General features: G+C 41.8%; 2 protein-coding genes across 16 annotated transcripts in view; both read left to right on the forward strand.

The window, feature by feature from the left end:
* Positions 1 to 10,256, forward strand: part of crocc2 (ciliary rootlet coiled-coil, rootletin family member 2) — a 42,110-nt gene extending 31,854 nt beyond the window's left edge. For 9 of the 11 annotated variants that reach the window (XM_036211701.1, XM_036211704.1, XM_036211705.1 and 6 more), the window contains 13 exons: positions 1 to 236; positions 319 to 478; positions 557 to 724; positions 2,413 to 2,755; positions 2,834 to 2,952; positions 3,024 to 3,144; positions 5,624 to 5,787; positions 5,858 to 6,298; positions 7,823 to 7,972; positions 8,048 to 8,239; positions 8,509 to 8,640; positions 9,680 to 9,859; positions 9,930 to 10,256. The exon at positions 1 to 236 is cut by the window's left edge and continues 1 nt beyond it. In XM_036211701.1, the coding sequence (XP_036067594.1) occupies positions 1 to 236; positions 319 to 478; positions 557 to 724; positions 2,413 to 2,755; positions 2,834 to 2,952; positions 3,024 to 3,144; positions 5,624 to 5,787; positions 5,858 to 6,298; positions 7,823 to 7,972; positions 8,048 to 8,239; positions 8,509 to 8,640; positions 9,680 to 9,859; positions 9,930 to 10,016 (2,493 nt within the window). In that variant the 3' untranslated portion in view covers positions 10,017 to 10,256. Of the gene's footprint in view, positions 237 to 318; positions 479 to 556; positions 725 to 2,412; positions 2,756 to 2,833; positions 2,953 to 3,023; positions 3,145 to 5,623; positions 5,788 to 5,857; positions 6,299 to 7,822; positions 7,973 to 8,047; positions 8,240 to 8,508; positions 8,641 to 9,679; positions 9,860 to 9,929 lie in introns of those variants that run through there. The other 2 variants (XM_036211700.1, XM_036211708.1) reach the window with 2 other exon arrangements.
* Positions 10,257 to 10,901: 645 nt separating this feature from the next.
* The window catches only part of sned1 (sushi, nidogen and EGF-like domains 1), a 41,269-nt gene continuing 33,476 nt past the window's right edge, over positions 10,902 to 18,694 (forward strand). For all 5 annotated transcript variants that reach the window (XR_004947814.1, XM_024259117.2, XM_024259119.2 and 2 more), the window contains exon 1: positions 10,902 to 11,445. Coding sequence is in view for 4 of the 5 variants with exons in the window: in XM_024259117.2 (XP_024114885.1) it covers positions 11,242 to 11,445 (204 nt within the window). In the remaining variant the exon portion in view is untranslated. The remainder of the gene's footprint in view (positions 11,446 to 18,694) is intronic.

Below are 18,694 nucleotides of genomic sequence, written 5' to 3' on the forward strand. Positions count from 1 at the left end.
CTGGCCCTTCGTCATCGTCTGCAGGAGGCAGAAGACAATCTGGTTAGAGGGCAAAGAGATCTGATTGAGGCTCACAGAGAGATTCGGGATTCTGCACAGGAGCAAAAGAATTTAAGAGAGGAGGTGCTGGACCTGAGAAAGCAACTGAGCAATGAAACCAGGATGAAGGAAGCCGTCCGAGCCTCCAACCACCAGCTTCATGCTCTCATCAAGAAAGCAGAGAGTGACAAGAGCAGGTCCAGCTTTCCTGCAGAGATGTGTTTGAAAACCCTTTGTTTAGCTTCCTCTACAATACAGAATCATATTTTTCTAATCCAGTCTGAAACAGGCTTTGGATCAGCAGGAACAGAAGTGGTTTGTTCTGGAAGAATGTAAGAACTCAGCGCAGCAGGAGGCAGCCACTCTCCGAAGCAGCATGAGCGAGCTGGAGAGGACCCACCTGCAGTCATGCAGACTGCTGCAGGAGCTGCACAGACAGGTGAAGGTGGTTTTCAGGCCAGTGCTTTCAGTGTGATGGACTTTCTTATAATAGTTTACGGCATGTTGGCTTTAACAGGTAAAGATGCTTGAAGGCGAGAACAGCCGTCAGATGGAGGAGCTGCTGGAGCTACAGGCCCGGGTTTGTCGTGAGGAGCAGAAGGAGGAGGAGGCCCGTCAGGAGGCGTTCACCCTGCAGCAGAGACTACACCAGTGTGAGGCTGGGAAGGAAGCAGCACTAAAGGAGGTAGAAGACAGTGTTTCTAGGTTCAGATGATCTGATATTACATCACTGTTCCAACCAAATGCAAACTAGAACTGCATTATTCCTCTCTGCAATATTCACATATTTCATATTCTCTTGTCTTCTCAAAATCGTTTTTGTGTTTTTATGTATGGTTATTGTTTAAACTTGTTGTCTTTTGTTGCCCTTGTAACATTCTTGACTTGAGAGCAGCCAAAGAAAAAGTCTAATGTACGTCCAATGTACTTTTTTCCTTTAACATATACAAATGGCAATAAACTTTATTTAACCTTTAATCTTAATCTTTAATAACGTTATTGTGAATGCTTTTTCCTGAATGTGGTCGCTGAAGATGCTGAAGAAATTTACTGTAATTGCTGAATGGATATGCTAACAATGCTAAAGCTATGAGCTCAATGCTAAAGTTGTTAAAGGACTTAAAGTTGCAGAAAATGCAGAATGTGCACAAAGATTTTTTTTGAAAAAAAAAAAACCTTAAAACTTAGAAATACATAAAATGTATGAACTTAGAATTTTCTCAAAACCTCAGTTGATATCAAATTATCTAAAAATAACTCAGCACATTTGCTAAAATACTAGCTTAACTCAGAATTAGCCTTATAAACCACAGTATATTCCAAAATCACTAAGAAAGCTACCATGTTGCTAAAATACTAGCTTAACTCCACAGTAGCCCAAAAAACCTAATTAGATGCCAAATAAGCTAAAAACGTTAGCATGGTGCTAAAATATTAGCTAAACTCAAAAATAGGCCAAAAAAAACCTCAGTAAATGCTAAATTATCCAAAAATGTTAGCACGTTGCCACAATATTCGCTGAACTCCAAATTAGCCTTAAATACCTCATTAGAGGCAAAATGATCTAAAAAAGTTAGCATGGTGCTAATATATTAACTTAACTCAAGATTAACCCTAAAAACCTCAGTAGCATTGATATCCTTAACATGCAAAACGTTTTGATACCAAACTTGCATAATTTCAGAAAGTGCACAAATATTTGAAGAATTGTGTGAAATAAAAAAATTGTTACATTTGTGTAAAATTTAAAGAATTGCGTAAACTTCCAAAAATTGTTTAAGTAAAAGTAAAAGTATGAATGTCCTGTTGTCCTGAACATGCTGAATGTTTTGATAAAAACATTTCATGAGTTGCAAAAGTGCATAAAGTTTTTAAAGGATTTGAAAAATGTCCATAGATTTAACATAGGGCTAAAAATTAGCATAAATTGGGTAATATCTTAAAAACCGTATAATTTGCGAAACCAAAAAATACAAGCAATAATGTCCTTAATGAGCTGAACATTTTGTTAAATTGGAAAAAGTGTGCTTGAGTTTATAGGCTCCAAAAAACGTGCAGAAAAAAATATAAACTCTAATAATAGAGAGAAACAGATAGAAGCAGATGCTGACTCGGCATTCTCGCTATCAGACACTATCGGATGTCTCTGAATTAACCCTTTACCTCCTGAGGCATTGCTGGTGACGCTTAAACACAAAATAATGTATTTAACTCACCGTAACTTTTCAATTGCTAACACAATAATTGTAATTATTGTGTTAGCAATTAAGAAATTCCTCAGAATCCTCTCTTAAGACATCCGTTGTTTGGGGTTGTGTCTTGTCAGAGTGTGGAACCTGCTTCTTCTTCAGACTCTGCTGTCCGTTTGAACAGGTAGCAGGTCTGCAGTGCCGCGTGAGGGAGCTGGAGACAGCCGAGGAGTGGAGCTGCCGTATGCAGCAGGATCTGCAGCAGACGCTCAGTCTGCGCAGGGAAGCTACGGCTCAGCTGGAAGTTGCGCTGGAGGCTTCCCGGACTCAAATCAAGGACCTCTCTGTGCAGCTCCGCCTCTGTGAAAACACGGCCCAGAGCTTGGAGGAGCAGCTGGTTTTAAGTGATGCCCAAAACAAGGACTTAGAGCATCAGCTGGCAGAGCTGCTGTCAGCCTTCCGCTCTGCAGTTGGTGTCAACCATGGACGGCTGTCGTGCAAATCTGCATCCAGATCACGCTCTACAGGTAAGAGTCTGATGTTACCATCAACAATCTTATTTGCCCTAAAAAAATATTAAATCTGGAATGATGGTCTCATTCTAGGTGGAGAAGATGAAGCTGGGGGATCAACCTCGTCTTCTGAGGAAGATCTGAGTGTGAAACATGTTGACAAGGCTCTACAAGGACTACTGCAGGAACTCAGGGACGCACAGACAGAGAAGGTATCAGCATGACTCAGCTGGAAACAGAATCCGCTTTCTTTGAGTTTAAAAGTTCTCCTGTTGTCTCTGAGGATGAAACCAAAGCTCACGGAGTCATTCTGAGTCGAGAAGTGAAGGAGCTAAAAGACTCCCAGGAGATGTTGACCACCCAGCTGCTGCAGCTCCAGAGGTCCTTGGAGCAATCAGAGAAAGGTATGAAGCCTGTAAACCGGGGTTCTCAAACTCATTTGACCTTGAGATCACTTAAGGCAGCGTCTGGCTGAGGCTAGGCCGTATGGGGTTCCATTTGTGCCAAAAATATTTTTTTGGTCCATTGTCTACGTCACCTGAACAAGTTTATTGAACATTTGTTCATGTCTATGTACTACTAAGCAATATCTTCTGCATGTCCTGTGAAACGACAGGAGCTAATGACGCTAGCAAATGTTGCTAAGGACTTTTGTGACGACCAGATCCAACGACAATAGCAAATACAAAGTTTAAAACATAAAGCAAATTCAAAGCAATCGTCAAAGAAGCGTGGCCATGAAGAAGATAGTAGTACCTAGACATGAACACATGTTCAATAGACACATAGACAATGGATGCAAAAACAGCCCAGTCAGCAAAGCCAGATGGGCCCCATATGGTTTAGAAGTGGAGAGAAAATGCGGGCAAAGATAGGGTTTGTTTCTGTGCTGGCCCCACCTGTGCTTGCACACATTGTCTTAAGTGGGAACTCTTTGGGTGCTTGCTATAGAGGCATTTGCTAGCATTGTACAGCTTTGCTCGCTAGCTTGCTGCAGCGGAGAACGCTAGCATGCTACAGAGGAGCTCGCTAACTCGGTACAGCGGAACTTGCTAGCTTGATACAACGGAGCTTGCTAGCTCACTACGTTTTCCACTGGGCGGCCGGCTAGCGTAGTCAATGTGGACAAATCCATTTGGGGTCCACATTTTCCGCCCACTTTTAAACCATTTGGGGCCCTCTTGGCCTTGCTGGCTGGGATACTTTTGGCACAAATGGAACCCCATACAGCACTGGCTGCATGTATTTAGAAAATTACGTAGGCTACAAATAGTCAATTTCTAAAAAAAAAAAAAGTAACTCATTAATGTGGTCGGGGGAGGGGAGCACTGTAAAAGTGCCCTTCATGAAAAACACCACACCAACGTTAAACTTTCATATTAAACCGGGGGCCGCAAAATATCGTCTTGGGGGCCACAAATAGCCCGCAGGCCGCCAGTTTGAGGCCCCTGCTGTAAACCTCTGATGAAGAGCAAACATGAGCCGGCTCAGAGCACGTCGGGATGGATGGAAGATCTCAGGAAAATCTGCATGATTTAATTAGTAATCCATTCTTTAATTTCTGCACTAACAAGCTTAATAAAACAACAACAACAAAAGACATTGAGCTCATTTTCACCTTGTGACAGACTGGAGACCTGTCCAGGTGTATCCTGCCTTCATCCATCAGTAGCTGGATCAGGCTCCTGCAGCTCCATGACCCTGAAAGGGACCAAACAATTAGAAGATAAATGAATGAATAGTTCATTATCATCCTTTTATTGAGGAAAAGAAATAATTTTTGAGATTTTCCTGGATTTTCTTTCCATCTGAGTTTAACATTTATTACATGCCTGAGGAAATGGTAAATGGTAAATGGCTTATACTTGTTTAGTGCTTCCTACCCTCCTCGAGGGCCCAAAGTCACAGACCCATTCACCCATTCACGCATTCACACACTGGTGGTGGCTCCACTGCTGAAACACTGGCACACAACACAGAACACAGGAAGAGGATAACAAGGAAACATCTATGTTTTTCTTCTGAGTGTAAAGGCCGCTGATACTGCATTTGTCAATCATTTATAAGCAGTTATTATTCAAGTTCAGAAAATTCACTGGAAAATCAAACTAGCCAAATAAATCCTGATTTTCTGGACAAACAATCAACGTGTTTCTGAGTTACTTTCATTTATTATTTATTATATTATTTATTTAAATCCCTTGCGTTATCCTAGACATGTTCACATTAAAATTTGGTCATCGAGACCCAACAAGACAGCGCACTGAACTTTTTTTCAAGGATCTTTTTCTCTTCACTGGTGTCTGTGGCAGACATAAAGTCCTGTCCACTTTTTGTCATGGGAGGATCACACATCAATGAGGGGGGATCATCTGGACCCCAGAAGAGAGCAGGAGGGTTAAATTCCCTCCAAAGCTGAGGAAACCAGCAACTGCGCTAAATCTGATTGTATTTAATTGTATTAACAACAAATAGGATTCTTTGTATTAAAACACTTTGGAAAACATGAGTGGTTTAATGAAATGTTGTTTTTGAATTTGAATGTGTGGCGGCGCTGTGCTGCAGTGGTTGGCACTCTAACCTGTGGCTGGATCCGGGTCACTAAATCATTTTATTTTATTTTATTTTATTTACTTGTATGATTTTGACAAAATATATTTTTATGGAGAGTAAAATATTGAAAGTTATTTAAGGTTTAAGTTGAATCATTTTGGAATAATATTCCTGCCTTTTTTTATTCATAATACTGTTAGTTTTGAAAATGTAGTTTTAGAGTGTTCAGTAAATGTTTACCCCTGATCTAATTCCTCATTTGCTGATGGGCTCCTATCACTACTTTGTGCCTACTTTAAGTTTAGTTTCTACATTCCTATTTTCTGACAGGACAAGATGAAACGGCGGAGCAGTTGCTGAAGGCACAGACGTCTCTGTCCCGGCAGCAGGACCTCGCACATCAGTCCGAGAGGGAAAAGAGAGGCCTGGAAGCAGAGCTGGCTCAACTCAGAGTCAGACTGCAAGCTGCTCAGACTGAGTCCAGATCCCTGCAGGTATTAAGAGTACAAAGATGTTGAAAACAAATGTCATGTCTGGTTTTTCAAAGAATGCTTTCCTTCATAGGACAGATTGAAGGTCTCGCAAGGGTTAGAATCATCTGCAAATGCAGAAGTGAGGAAACTCAAGGAGTCTCTGGAGGCCGCCCAGAGCAGAGTCGGATCTTTGGAGCTCTCCCAGCGCACCCTGGAAGGTGAGCTGGACAGGGCTCAGCTGAGGGCAGCAGAGCTGGAGGCTGAGGCCACCGCGCTGCAGGAGCGGCTTACAGACACCAGGAGGAAACTGAGCGAGAGCGAGGATCACCGCGCTGCTCTTAAGGTCAACGAGGAGAAGCAGGCCACCATGCTAACCCGAGCTGAGCAGCAGGAGAGCCAGCTGAGAGAAAAGACCCACAAACTTTCCACCAGCCTCGGTGAGCTGAGGCACAGCTCTGAAGGACTGCAGCAGCAGGTGACAGAGCTGCAGCGCGCTCTCGTGTGCAGCCAACAGGACAGACGGCTGCTGCAGGTACAAAAACGGGAGGGTGGAACGTACGGAACAAAGAGAAGGATGGGTCTATTGAGCAAATGTTAATGTACTGTTGTCTGATATGGAACACTTGTTGCAGAAGCATCTAGTGCAGCGTGCAGGGGTCTGCAACGCGAGGCTCTGGAGGCACATGTATGGAGCTAAATTGGAGCCAATATTATTGGAAACTCAAATAAAACAACTTGAAAAAAATATTGGTGTTTGGCTAAAAAAATAATGTCTGGAACTTTTTGCCTTTGTTTTAGGTTTGAAAACTATTTTCAGTTTTGAATCTGAAAATTTCAGTTTGAAAACTTTTGGCCTAGTTGTGGTGCATTGGGGCGGGGCTAACAGAAAGGACCAATGCCAATCAATGAGAGTGGTAACTTTACTCCTGGTGCATTCACTGACTCTAAAAACTTGGATAATTACAGTATCAAACCAAACATTTTCAAATTTGAAAAAAGAGAGTTAGAAAAAAGTTTTGCAACTGAAATTTTGAATTTTGAAACCCAAAAAATGAGAACATTTGAAGTTAAATAGTTGTTTATTTTAGAATACCAAAATGTTTCAGACACTTTCATTTTTTTAGGCAATTTTTTTCCAAGTGGTTTTGTTTGGGTTTCAAATAATATTGGACCCAATTTGGCTCCATACATCTGTGGCTCTTTGGCTTCAAGAAACAATGCAGTCAATTTGAATAAATAACAGGCTTACAGCTTTGGTTAATAAGTTAATTAATTCATTATGTTTGTGTTTTAACAAATCAGATTACTGAGAAAAAATATGGTTAAAGGTTTTTATTGCTTTCAGAGGGGTTTATTGCTGTTTATTTAATTTTTGTATTAAGTTGAATTTTTTTGAATATTTGGATTGTATTTATAGTCAATAGTGAAAGGAGAAAAGGGAAGGAGCCTCACTAAAGTTATCATTATAGAAAGAAAGTGACACGTTGTTTACTAAATACGATCCCGAACCTTTTTTTTTGGCTGCACTGACCCAGAGGAAGGGTTAGGGTTAGGTAATACCATGAGACTACCAACAACATTTAGCCTTAAACAACCTAAAATATGTGTGGGCTTTTTGTACTTGGTCACATGTAAAAACGTGTGAATAGCATCTGCCTAATATGAAATACCATGTTGACCTGGTTTTCTTAAGTTTTTAATTCTACTGGTGAATCTTTCTTGACACAGGGTGTACTTTATTTTGAAAGGAACTTGTATGTCCTGTTGTCCAAAGTAAAAGGAAATCTAAAAAAACATATTCCACAGCTACGAATGGCTTAATGGCCTCAAAGAGTAGTTTTCTAAACGGTGAAGTTGAGCTGTGAGGCTCTTAATGGGTTTTGAGCAGTCAGAAACTGGTCCAAGCAGCTCTTTGAGCATCAAAGGTTGCAGACCCCTGATCTGATGTCACAGTGCTCGAAGTCCCGGAGGTTTGGGAAATGATCTGAGCATCTGAGCGTTTCTTGTTTTGAAATAATGAGACAAACTCCCCTAATAAAACCTCACGTCTCTGCAGGAACGCCTGGATGAGACATGGGAGGCTCTGTCAGAGAGTAAAAAGCTGAAGCATACACTCACAGAGGAGAAGCAGAACCTTCAAAGAGCACAGGAAGACTTGGAGCTGAAGATGTCAGAGCTGGAGGACCGAAACAAGGTCCTGAAGGAGGTCAGCGTCTCTGCTGAAGACCCCGTAATCACATGTTGAGGCTCTGCTTGACGGGAGGTCCTCTGACTTTTCCAGAGCCTGAAACAGCAGCAGGACGCTGAGCTTCAAACATCCCAGCAGCTCCTCAACGACAAGGCCAAACTCCAGGAGAAGCTCGGCCTCCTGCAGACCTCGATGCAAAAGCTTCAACATGAGAACGCAGAGATGGAGCAAAACCTGGCACGCCTCAGGAAAGACAAGTCTGTCCTGAGGAAGACACTGGAGAAGGTGCTGCACAGCTGTCCTTTCAAACACAGGTTTAACTGAAATAAAGGAATGACACATGTAGCCAAATACCTACTAGTGAATTCAGTGTCTTAAAGTCAGCTGTGTGTCTGCTGGACGGCTGAGTGTTTGTCAGGACAACTATAGAACAACGTGCTGCTTTCTCCCTCACGCATTGTTCTGAGACTGCTTCAATTCAACGTTCTGCATTCATTGCAGCAAAGACTCACAGCGTCTACAGCGGCATAACACCAGCCTGCCTGTGTTGTCAGGTGGAGATGGAGAGGCTGAGGAAGCAGGAGGAGGCAGCCTCTGCTGCCAGAGACCGAGCCCAGTTGGAGCAGAGAGTCCAGAGTGTGGAGCAGCAGCTGGAGGAGAAGCAGGACGTCCTGCAGGTTCTGCAGGTGAGCTGCTGGACGAAGACCGGTGCAGACGCTCAGAGACAGTCAGGGAGAATGTGGAGATTCTGTAGGCATCGACACACCCCCCATGCAGAGGACTCTACCACAGAACCCCCCCACACTCGATCAAAGCAAGTAGTCAGACCTGGGAGATCCCACTGCAGACCCTGGTCACTGAGAACGATCAATCACTGATGTGGAGGATCTGTTGGAGGAAATCACTGGAGTTAATGAGCCATACCATATAAAAACAATTTCTATTTCAGAAACATTCTAACTTTTTGACCAATTTATTTTACTGAGCAGTTTTAGGCTAATTTGGAGTTAAGCTAATATTTTAGCAACATGTTAACGTCTTTGGCTAATTTGTTATCTACTGGGGTCTTTAGGCTAATTTTGAGTTTAGCTCCTATTTCAGCAACAGGCTATTTTTGACTAAGTTAGTTTATTGAGGAATTTTAGGCTATTTTTCAGCAAAAAGCATTCACACTAGCATTATTGCAGGTAATGCAACTTTTCTAGTTCATTTATGTAATCCTCACGGAAAAAATAATCCTAAAAATGTTTTAAAGTTAAGCCAATGAATACTCAATCCTCTCCATCATAGTTCAGACTGCAGAAAGGTGGATTCAGACATCACGTTCTATGTGGGTCTCGATCGGGCAGATTGAGAAAAAAAAAAATCCTGGGTCTCTGATAGTGTTTGGGGGGCCGGATCCGGCCCCTGGACCGTATGGGGACACTGATCTAAGTGACTCCTCCTCACCACTGTGGTTTTGAAGACAATGGGGAGGACACCCGTCTGAAGAGTCATTTACTATATGTAAAAGCTCAAACTCAAAGAAGTCCTAGAATGTTTGTAACAGTGATATGAGGATCTAGTCTGAAAGCATTAACCGGGAGGAACTCTACCTAGCGCTGTGTCATTAACCAGGACAAAACCTTCAAGTGTTATTTCTGAAAAATACGCTCTCGATTCATTAAAATCAACATCTTTTTGAGCATTAATTTTACTCCTTTCCTTTCTAAATAACCTTCTCAGTCCCAACTGTCCCACTCGGAGCACTCCCACGCCCAGCGCCTCCTGGAGGTGACAGCCTATCATCACAAGGAGCTGGAGGAGGAGCGGGCCCGTCTGAAGGAGAGTCAGCTCAGAGTAGAGTTCGCCCTGGACGGCCGGGAGGCGGCTCACCAGCAGACGGTCAGACGTCTGGAGGAGCAGGTATCCTCACTCTGGACGATCTGCTGAGAAAGTGTCCTCTGATGAATATTTCTGACTTGTGTCTTCACAGGTGCTGACCCTGAAAGAGCAGCTGGATCAGGAGACCAGAAGACGGCAGACCTGCTTTAACCAGATGCTGCAGTCTGGTAGACAGTGAGGAGTGGAGCTCCTCGCCTTTCAAACAACCCACTGTGTGGCATAAGAGCACAATCCCAACACACGTGCACACAAGATTACACTAATCTGCAGAAAAACGCAACAACAACAAACAATGAGGGTTTTGTTGGTGCCGAAAGGTTTTCCTGCTGTCTGATAGTGAGCCATCGTTCTTTCTCCGGTGACGGTGGAACACAAAATCTTTAATATAATGTAACTTTTTAACCTTTAACAGGATAATTCCAGTGGATAGTGAAGGAGAAAAGCAGCTTTTCTCCTTCACTATCCACTGGAATTATCCTGTTAACAGATGAAAAGTTACAGTTAAATCAAAGAACATAAAGACTGCTTAAAGGGTTAAAACTTAAATCACATATGTCATTTTTGGTTTTGTCTGTTGATGTCAATGAATGAATGAATCAATAAAGCTTTGCAGTTTTTTGTCATTAGTGGAATTCTGTTTGACTCTGAAAAGTTCTCATCTTTTTGAATAAACATGGATGTAAGTTTGCAAACTTTTCTGTGTTTTTGTGATTTTTTTTAATTGATCAAAATCTCTGTCTCACTGTCTATATCACAGCTCCGACTTCGATAAAGCAACTACTGCAAACATGGAGAATTGGATCTGTTTTTGTCGTTTGCCTTTCTGTTGAACTCTCAAAACCAGACTTTTTCTACCAAACGTGGTGTGGTAGCACTTGGAGGTGAGTGCACATGCAGGGAGCTTTACTGAAAAGGGAAAATCTTGTAACTTTAAAGAAGCCCTTTGATTATCATAGAGCCGCCCAGCAGTTATCCAGTTACCAGCCTCTTCATAGCCATTGGCTGGAGGGAACTAATTATGCAAGGTAGTGAATCCCTGTGGGGAGGCGGGGCCTAAGCTGAAAGAAGTCCTTTGGCAGGCAGAATAGAGCTTTTATTGAGGATATTGCTGAGCTGACCATCAGGGACCAGCTCACTGGATTGTTTGAAAAAATCTCCGCTGAATCACTGCTCTTTCATTCCTCTCATTTGGGCGGCCGTGTCCAGCAGCAAACAGAATGCAAAGAATCTGCAGCATTCCCCTGTCTGACAGCAGGAGCCAGGCCCCCTTCTGAAGGACCTGCGAGGAGGCAGAGCAGCCCCAGGGAGGGGAGCGTTCAGAGGAGGACTCACGTGTCTGCTGGGCTCTGCACTTGCTGCTACCCACCTTGCTGTCTGTCTGCTGCATCCATCCAGCTGAGGCCATGCTGCTGCTGCTGCTGCTGCGAGCCCTGCTCTGCATGGACATGCTGCCGGAGGTGGACCCTGCTGTGCCCCTGGAGGGCTTCTACCCTTTTGGTCCAGAGGCGGGGGACTCACAGACCATCACTCAGGACGACGGCGGCTCCGGGCTCCAGGAGATCTCTGTGGCTTTCCCTTTCTTTGGAGAGAGGCACACGGGGCTGTATGTGAGTACACAAGTGTGGTTTTCTCCATGTGTGTACTTCACCATAAATGTGTGCCGTGGGCAGTTTGAAACTGAGTGAATTGTGCAGGAAAGGGGGCTAGGGGAGATTTGATTTGGAGCTCAGCCAGATGCTACACAGCTCTGCCTTCTGAGAGTTTCTGTGCGTTCATCTGCTCTCCAGCACTGCCCAGGAAAATCTCATGTTTTCCTCTGTGGCTGCAATCACAGCCACATGCCGCCCTCTCCTCCTTACATCTGCCCTTCCTGCCCCCTCAGGGCGTTCAGGTTCACAGGGAGACGGTGAGAAACAAAGCGGAGGGCGAACCGCAGTGACCCCTGCTCTGGAGAGGCTGCAGAGCGCCGCTGAAGGAAATGACAGTTTGTGTTCTTACTGCTGCTGCAGCATCTGTGAGTTGTTCTTTCTCGAGCTGAGAGAAAGTATGCACTCCGGAGAGGGAAAGCGGTGCTCGTGGGAGGAAGCAGGATGGCTTGACAAGGATTTTCGCACAGCACAGTGAAGCGAGGTTCCCTTTGATCTGCCTTTGTCATGTATTGGGTTCAGTTCCAGAACTCCTCCAAATCAACACCACCTGTTGCGGTCGTGCATCCGCACTTTCTCTGCAAATCTTCCCGTCCTCTCCCGGAGTCCCTCCATGCTCTGGCAGGGGAGGCTGAGGAGCCATGGCAACAGTGGGCAGGGTTAAAGGCCGGCGTTCTAATCTCAGCGTTTGTGCCAGTAGGGGTGAGGTCAGTCTCCTAATGGAGAAATATTTGTGTGAATGCTTGAAAGCATTCTCACTGTTGACATCCTGGTTCTCTTTATTCTTCGTACTATTGTTACAGTTTATATTTTCTTCCATAACCTTTTTGGCTCGTAAAAACTGAAGCAGACTTTATGCAATCTTGATATCAGGACAGTCATGCTTGTACTTTTGGTATTCATATTTTTTACAGTTTTTAAGATTTTATGCAATTTATGGTCATTTTTTAGCCAAAGGAAAAATAGTTGGGATTTTTTTTCAATGTATGCAGTTAATGCAAACAAAAACATTCAGCATGTTCAGGACATTCATGCTTTTACTTTTACTTACACAATTTTTGACATTTTACGCAATTATTGCAATTTTACGCAAATTTAGCTATTTTATTTCACATAATTCTTCAAATATTTGTGCACTTTATGCAAATTATGCAAGTTTGGTACCAAAACGTTCAACATGTTAAGGATGTTAATGCTACTGAGGTTTTTAAGGCTAAACTTGAGTTTAGCTAATATTTTAACGACATGTTAACGTTTTCGTCTAATTTAGCATCTACTGAGGTTTGTTGGGCTAATCTTGTGTTTAGCCAATAGTTTAGCGAAATGCTAACGTTTTTGGCTACTTTAGCATCTACTGAGGCTTTTTGGGGCTATGTTTGAGTTCAGCTAATATTTTAGTTAGTTAGTTAGTCCTTTATTTCGAACATACAAAATTTTAGCACCATGCTAATGTTTTTGGCTGATTTTTCATCTACAAGAGTTTTCTGGGCTATCTTGAGTTCGGCTTATATGTTAGCACCACGCTAATGTAAATAGCTAATTTGGCATCTACTGAGGTTTTTTACTCCATAGTGTTTACACACTTTGATATTAAAATATATATTTTTTTTATTCTTTAAGAAATTCTTTAAATTCTTTGTGCACTTTTTGGACTTTCTGCAACTTTAAGTCCTTTAGCAACTTTAACATTATGCAAATAGCTTTAGCATTTTCGGCAAATCCATTCAGCAATAACAGTACATTTTTTCAGCATTTCACACATCCAGCAAATAGCATTCACACTAGCATTATCGCAGGTAATGCAGCTTTTCGAGGTTCAACTGCTTTGCAGCGCATGGAGCTGAATGTTCAGGCAGCATTTCTATCTGATTACGTGCTGCTGTGTGAATCTCACAGCTCCTGCAAATAGTCTCTTTTCCCCCTTAAATATACAGATGCCCACTTACTATACAAGATAAGATGAGTATCTGGCAGCTCGACTCAACCGCGGTCTGGAGTTGGTGGACATGAAAAGTGAGATGCCGCACATTCCTTTTTCTTCAGCTGGAAATGATGTGATATTCTGTTAAACCGAATGTGACAATCAGTTGAAATGTGAAGCACTTTAACACTTGCTGTAATGTAGGAAGGCAGCAGGGAGACGTCTGAGCAGGTCATATCTCCCCGAGTCCTGCAGCGTGAGTTTAAGTCAGTGACTTGTGTCAGGAGCTGCTGTCACAACTGATGCTTTTCATCCAAACCTGTGGAGCAAAATGCATCATTTTCTCAAGTTAACCCTTTCAGCTCCAGTGTTTATGTTCTTTGATTTAATGTCATTTTTTGGTTCGCTTTTCTCCGTCAGAATCTGCTGGAATTATCATGTTAATGGTTGAAAAGTTACAGTATGTGAAAGACTTTGTGTTTAAGCGTCACCAAGGACGCCTCAGGTGTTAAAGGGTTAACAGTCTTTTTATTCTGAGTCTCCTCCAGATTTGTTCTGCATCCAAAGGTGCAGGCGGTTCCCTTCTCAGGGTTGTATCCAGCAGTTTGTGTTGGTGATGTCTCCCATCTTCATCCATGTCCTCCTTATTAAAAATAGACCAGCGGTCTACAACCTTTGTCAGGCCACAGACCGGTTTAAATTGGACAATATTTTCACAGACCGGTTCAAATGAGTATTTTTTCAGCTTCTGGTTTATGAAAATCTATTTTCAAAATAAAATGCTACTACAATAAGTTTTGTTTATAAAAGTCTAAAAATATCAGTAGATATTTTTTAACCAGATGATGAAGATTCGATGAAACAAAGTTGTTGATTTGTAGATGTAGTTTCTGATTTGAAAAAATTCCATAAAAGGAACATAAAATGTTCTTTTAACTCTCAATCCAGGCTCAGATTATCTTTCAGGGCAAACAGGTTGATCATATATTGTCTTTACATAAATCCTCATTCGTTGGATATTTTTTTTTCAACACAAAGGAACATTTTCTGAGCTAAAGTTTCTGAACGGATGCTAATCCAGCCTTTCTGTAGAAAAATATCCTCAAATGTTCCTTTTACAAGTTTCCACAAATCAGCAACTTTATTTGATTGAATCTTCATTCTCTGTCAAATGTTTGATCTTTGTGATAAAAGTGGATGCTAACAACCAGACTTTAGCTTCAGCTACATCCGACTTTTAAGGTGTGATGGATACATAAACCCAAAAAATAAAGAAATGACACAACCGTCATAAAACTGGTATATTCTAAATAAAATATAAGCGTGAATCCACGTAAAGTCAGTGACTTTATCATCTGCATGTGTGAAACAGTCGAGAGTCTTTTGCTGTGTATTACACCTGGTTCACACCAGCCGCAGAGCGCCGCGGTCCTCCATCTAAGGCTCGCGCCGTGCAGCGGATAATTTTGGCGTCTGGTCTATTTTGTGCGCCATCCACGAGCGATCTCCGTCAATTCTGACAGGAAGTTACATCAAGATACATGAGAAAATCCAGTTTATTTTCAAAATATAACCTTTTTTCCACACTAAAACACCGCGATTGACAAATGTGATCATGTTTTTGTTTCTAAACAGACTGTAGAGATGAAAATAAACACACAATCACAACACACTTCTCTCTGTGAGTCCCAACAACAGATAATTAAAGAAGTGTAGGTCTACTAACTACTTGCCTCTTCTTTGCAGAAACATGGGGTCATATTTTTAGTTATACCATGATGGCAAAAACAAAGAAAAGCTCTATCAGAAGATCCCTTTCGACTGTCGTGAAAAATGTGCGTCTGGTGTAAATTGCAGGCGAGAACAGAGGCCGTACCCATTCCGCATGGCGCCACTTCACGCCGCTTCCGCGTTCAGTTTGAAACTAGTATAAAGCCGCTTCTGCTACATGAGAAGTACCTCACTAAATCTGTATGTCCAGAAAAACTCCAGTTTTGTCCCTAAACAGCAGCTTTATTGTTCTCTGAAGTCAAAGACTCTACTTCGGTTTCCTCACTGACTCTTTTCTAACCAAAGAAACTTTCCAGATATGTTTTATTGTTTTTTTGTTATTTAGCTTTGAGCTACTAGCTTAGCAATCTAGTTAGCCATCCAGTAACATGCTTAAGTCACATGACCCAGACAGATGTTGTGAACAGAATCAGGAAGTCTTTCAAAAAAAAACCTTCAGGATCAGAAAATAAGCAAAATGGAAATAATCTAAGTTAGTCCAACCCCTGCGCCGCGGCCAGTGCTGGTTGGGGACCACTGAAATATACCATTATCAAAGAATAGCCTGAAACTGAGCTAAATCAAGTCCCACTTTTATGAAGATTTTCCGCAGGGAAAGCTATAAGGTAAGTGTTAAAAAGCAACGTGGATAATTCTGCAACATTTCATGCAAGTGTGCTTTGCACATGCATGTGTGGGGTTAAACATCAACAAAGAGACTCTACATCTGCAAGTATTTAAAAACCATCCTCTTTAATAGAACAGCAGGACATTTGGGAACAGCCTTTGACTGCTCGTGGAGTTTGTTAAGATTGACTTCAAATCTTAAAATACACTGCAGATAGATGCTGTTTGGTCCCATGCACAGTGCAGTATTTTAAATGTGGTATTTTAAAAGCGCAGGATTTTAAAAAGCGACTCATTGAGCCGCTTTTCTCCTTCACAATCTACTAGAATTATCCTGGTAACAGTTGAAAAGTTACAGTATGTTAAAGATTTAGTTTTTAGGCGTCACCAGCGGCGCCTCGGGTGTTAAAGGGTTAACACAGTATCGGATAAAGTTTGTTGTGTAAAGTACACATGAGTGGGGTACACGTGGCCACTCAGCATCACTTTTTCAGAATTGTGCCATTTCTCAGCTTTTCATGGACGAAGTGGGATTGGGGTGTCCAGAGAAGTTTTCTTTTTTTTTTACAGAAGCTGTTTGTAGGATTTGCAGACACATGATTGCTTCAGCTGAAACTCTGTTTCAGGCCGAGAGCACAGAGCACAGACTGTGCTCACTTTCTCGGGTCTCGTCAAAGAATCGGACAAGTTCGTTGCTGTGAAACCTCAGGTTTTGACGAGGAGAGGTGATGTTTTCCTAAGCTAGACATTTGCTTCCTCCCTCCAATACTGATTTTAATTCGGCTTTTCTCAAACCAGAGAAAAGTTTTAGTTCAAGAATTGCTTGAGTCTAAGTGCATAAACCAAACAACATTTTCAATATTCCCAGCAAAAGAGTTCCAGAATAGAAACTAGAAAAGTGGCATTGGCTGCAATAATGCTACTGTGAATGTTTTAATGCTGAATGTGGTCGCTGAATATGCTGAAAATTTTTGCTGAAGATTCTGAAGAAATTTACTGAGCTGAAGGGATTGGCTGAAAATGCTAAAGCTATTTACACAATGCTAAAGTTGCTAAATGATTTAAATGTTGCCGAAATGGCAAAATGTGCACAAAAAAGTTAAAAATGTCTTGAAAAATCAAAAAAATGTAAAAATGAATAAAAGGCATGAACTTACAATTTGCTAAAAACCTCGGTAGATGTCAAATTACCAACAAGAAGTGAGCACACTCCTAAAATACTAACTTAACTCAAAATTAGCCTTAGAAGCCTCAGTATATGCCAAAATAGCCAACGAAAACTAGCATGTTGCTAAAATACTAACTTAACTCAAAATTAGCCCGAAAAACATCAGTCGATTCCAATTACCCAAAAAGCTAACACAATGTTAAAATACAAGCTCTACTCAAAATTAGCCTTAAAAACCCCAGTAGATGCCAAAATAGCCACAAAAGTTAACCCATCGCTAAAATGCAAGCTTAATTCCTAATTGGCTCAAAAATCCTCAGTATATGACAAATTTGTTTTAAAAAAAGAAAGCTCACACATCGCTAAAAAAAATTAGCTTAGTCTTAGAATTAGCCCCAAAAAACCTAATTGGTGCCAAATTAGCCCTCAAAAAAACTACCACATTACTCGGTTAACTCAGAATTAGCCCAAAAAACCTCATTAGATGCTAAATTAACCAAAACTGTTAGCATGTTGCTGAACCATTAACTCAAAATGAGCCTTAAAAACCTCTGTGACATTAATGTCCTTTACACACTGAATGTTTGATACCAATATTGTTTAAAAGGTGTTTAATTGTTTTTTAAAAAAATCACAAATTGTTTAAAATTGTAAAAAACTGGAAAAAAAATGTGTGTATAATTTCATGAATTGCGTAAAATCTAACAATACCAAAAGTACAAGTATGAATTTCCTAAACATACTGAATGTTTTTAATTGCATAAATTGCTGAAATTAAAAAAATGGCAATTGTTTCAATGGGGCTGAAAATTCTTACAAAGCATTCACACACTACTGGAGCACGAAGCTGCCCCATTACAAAAATGTAGGTCTGGAAAGGCCAACCAATGCCCCGTCTCACCCCCCATGACCCCTGAACCCTTTTACTCTGTGACACATGTGGGACTGTGGGTCATGGAAGCTTCAAATTCAAGTCCTTTCCTTCCATTTCCTTATCAAGCAGTCTAAAAACAGGAATAAATGCTCACGTTTAAGTATTTCCAGATGTTGAAATCAGAATGGAAACATATTGGATAATTAATGTTCAATGATGTTGTTAGCATTGGTTGTTTACACCGGGCAACCATCATACCACGTCCACCCCGGCCCGTTTGGATCTGTGAGGTCACACCTCAGACACATTGCTCTGTTGATCCGGCCCTCTGCCCCCCCCCCTGACTGTCCGTGACCTCAGCGCTCTGCCCCAACGGCCCGTCCAGTTTCTCCCCACGTCGGACACATTCTGACTGCTCCATGCGGATTCAGGGGGGAACAGTCAACTGAGCTCCCCTGCTGTGCCAAACCAAACTTCCTCTGCTGTTCTTTTCCAGCAAAGGAGGTTTTCACACATGCGTGGAGCTGAGATCTGCCCCTGTATTTGTCACAGCTCGTGTTTTTGCTACAGTTTCTAAGAATGAAACAAGGACTCTCTACTGTTTAGAAAAAATGCATTGTTGTTGTTGAGAATTGTTGGTGTTCAGTGGATCTGCTCGGAGAACAATCACACACCACCAGTGTCTGGGATTAGGATTCTGCAACTGCAGAGTAATCATTGTAATTTCCACTGGTATTATTATTGTATCCATGGATTGTGAAGGAATCCATGGTATCCATTGGAGAATTAGCTAAAAGAGTCTTTGGTGAACTGGAAGGAGAAAGAATCAGGATTTTGGAGGAAGTTCTGT

Source organism: Oryzias melastigma, linkage group LG4, assembly GCF_002922805.2.
Source record: "Oryzias melastigma strain HK-1 linkage group LG4, ASM292280v2, whole genome shotgun sequence".
Taxonomy (NCBI): Eukaryota; Metazoa; Chordata; class Actinopteri; order Beloniformes; family Adrianichthyidae; genus Oryzias; species Oryzias melastigma.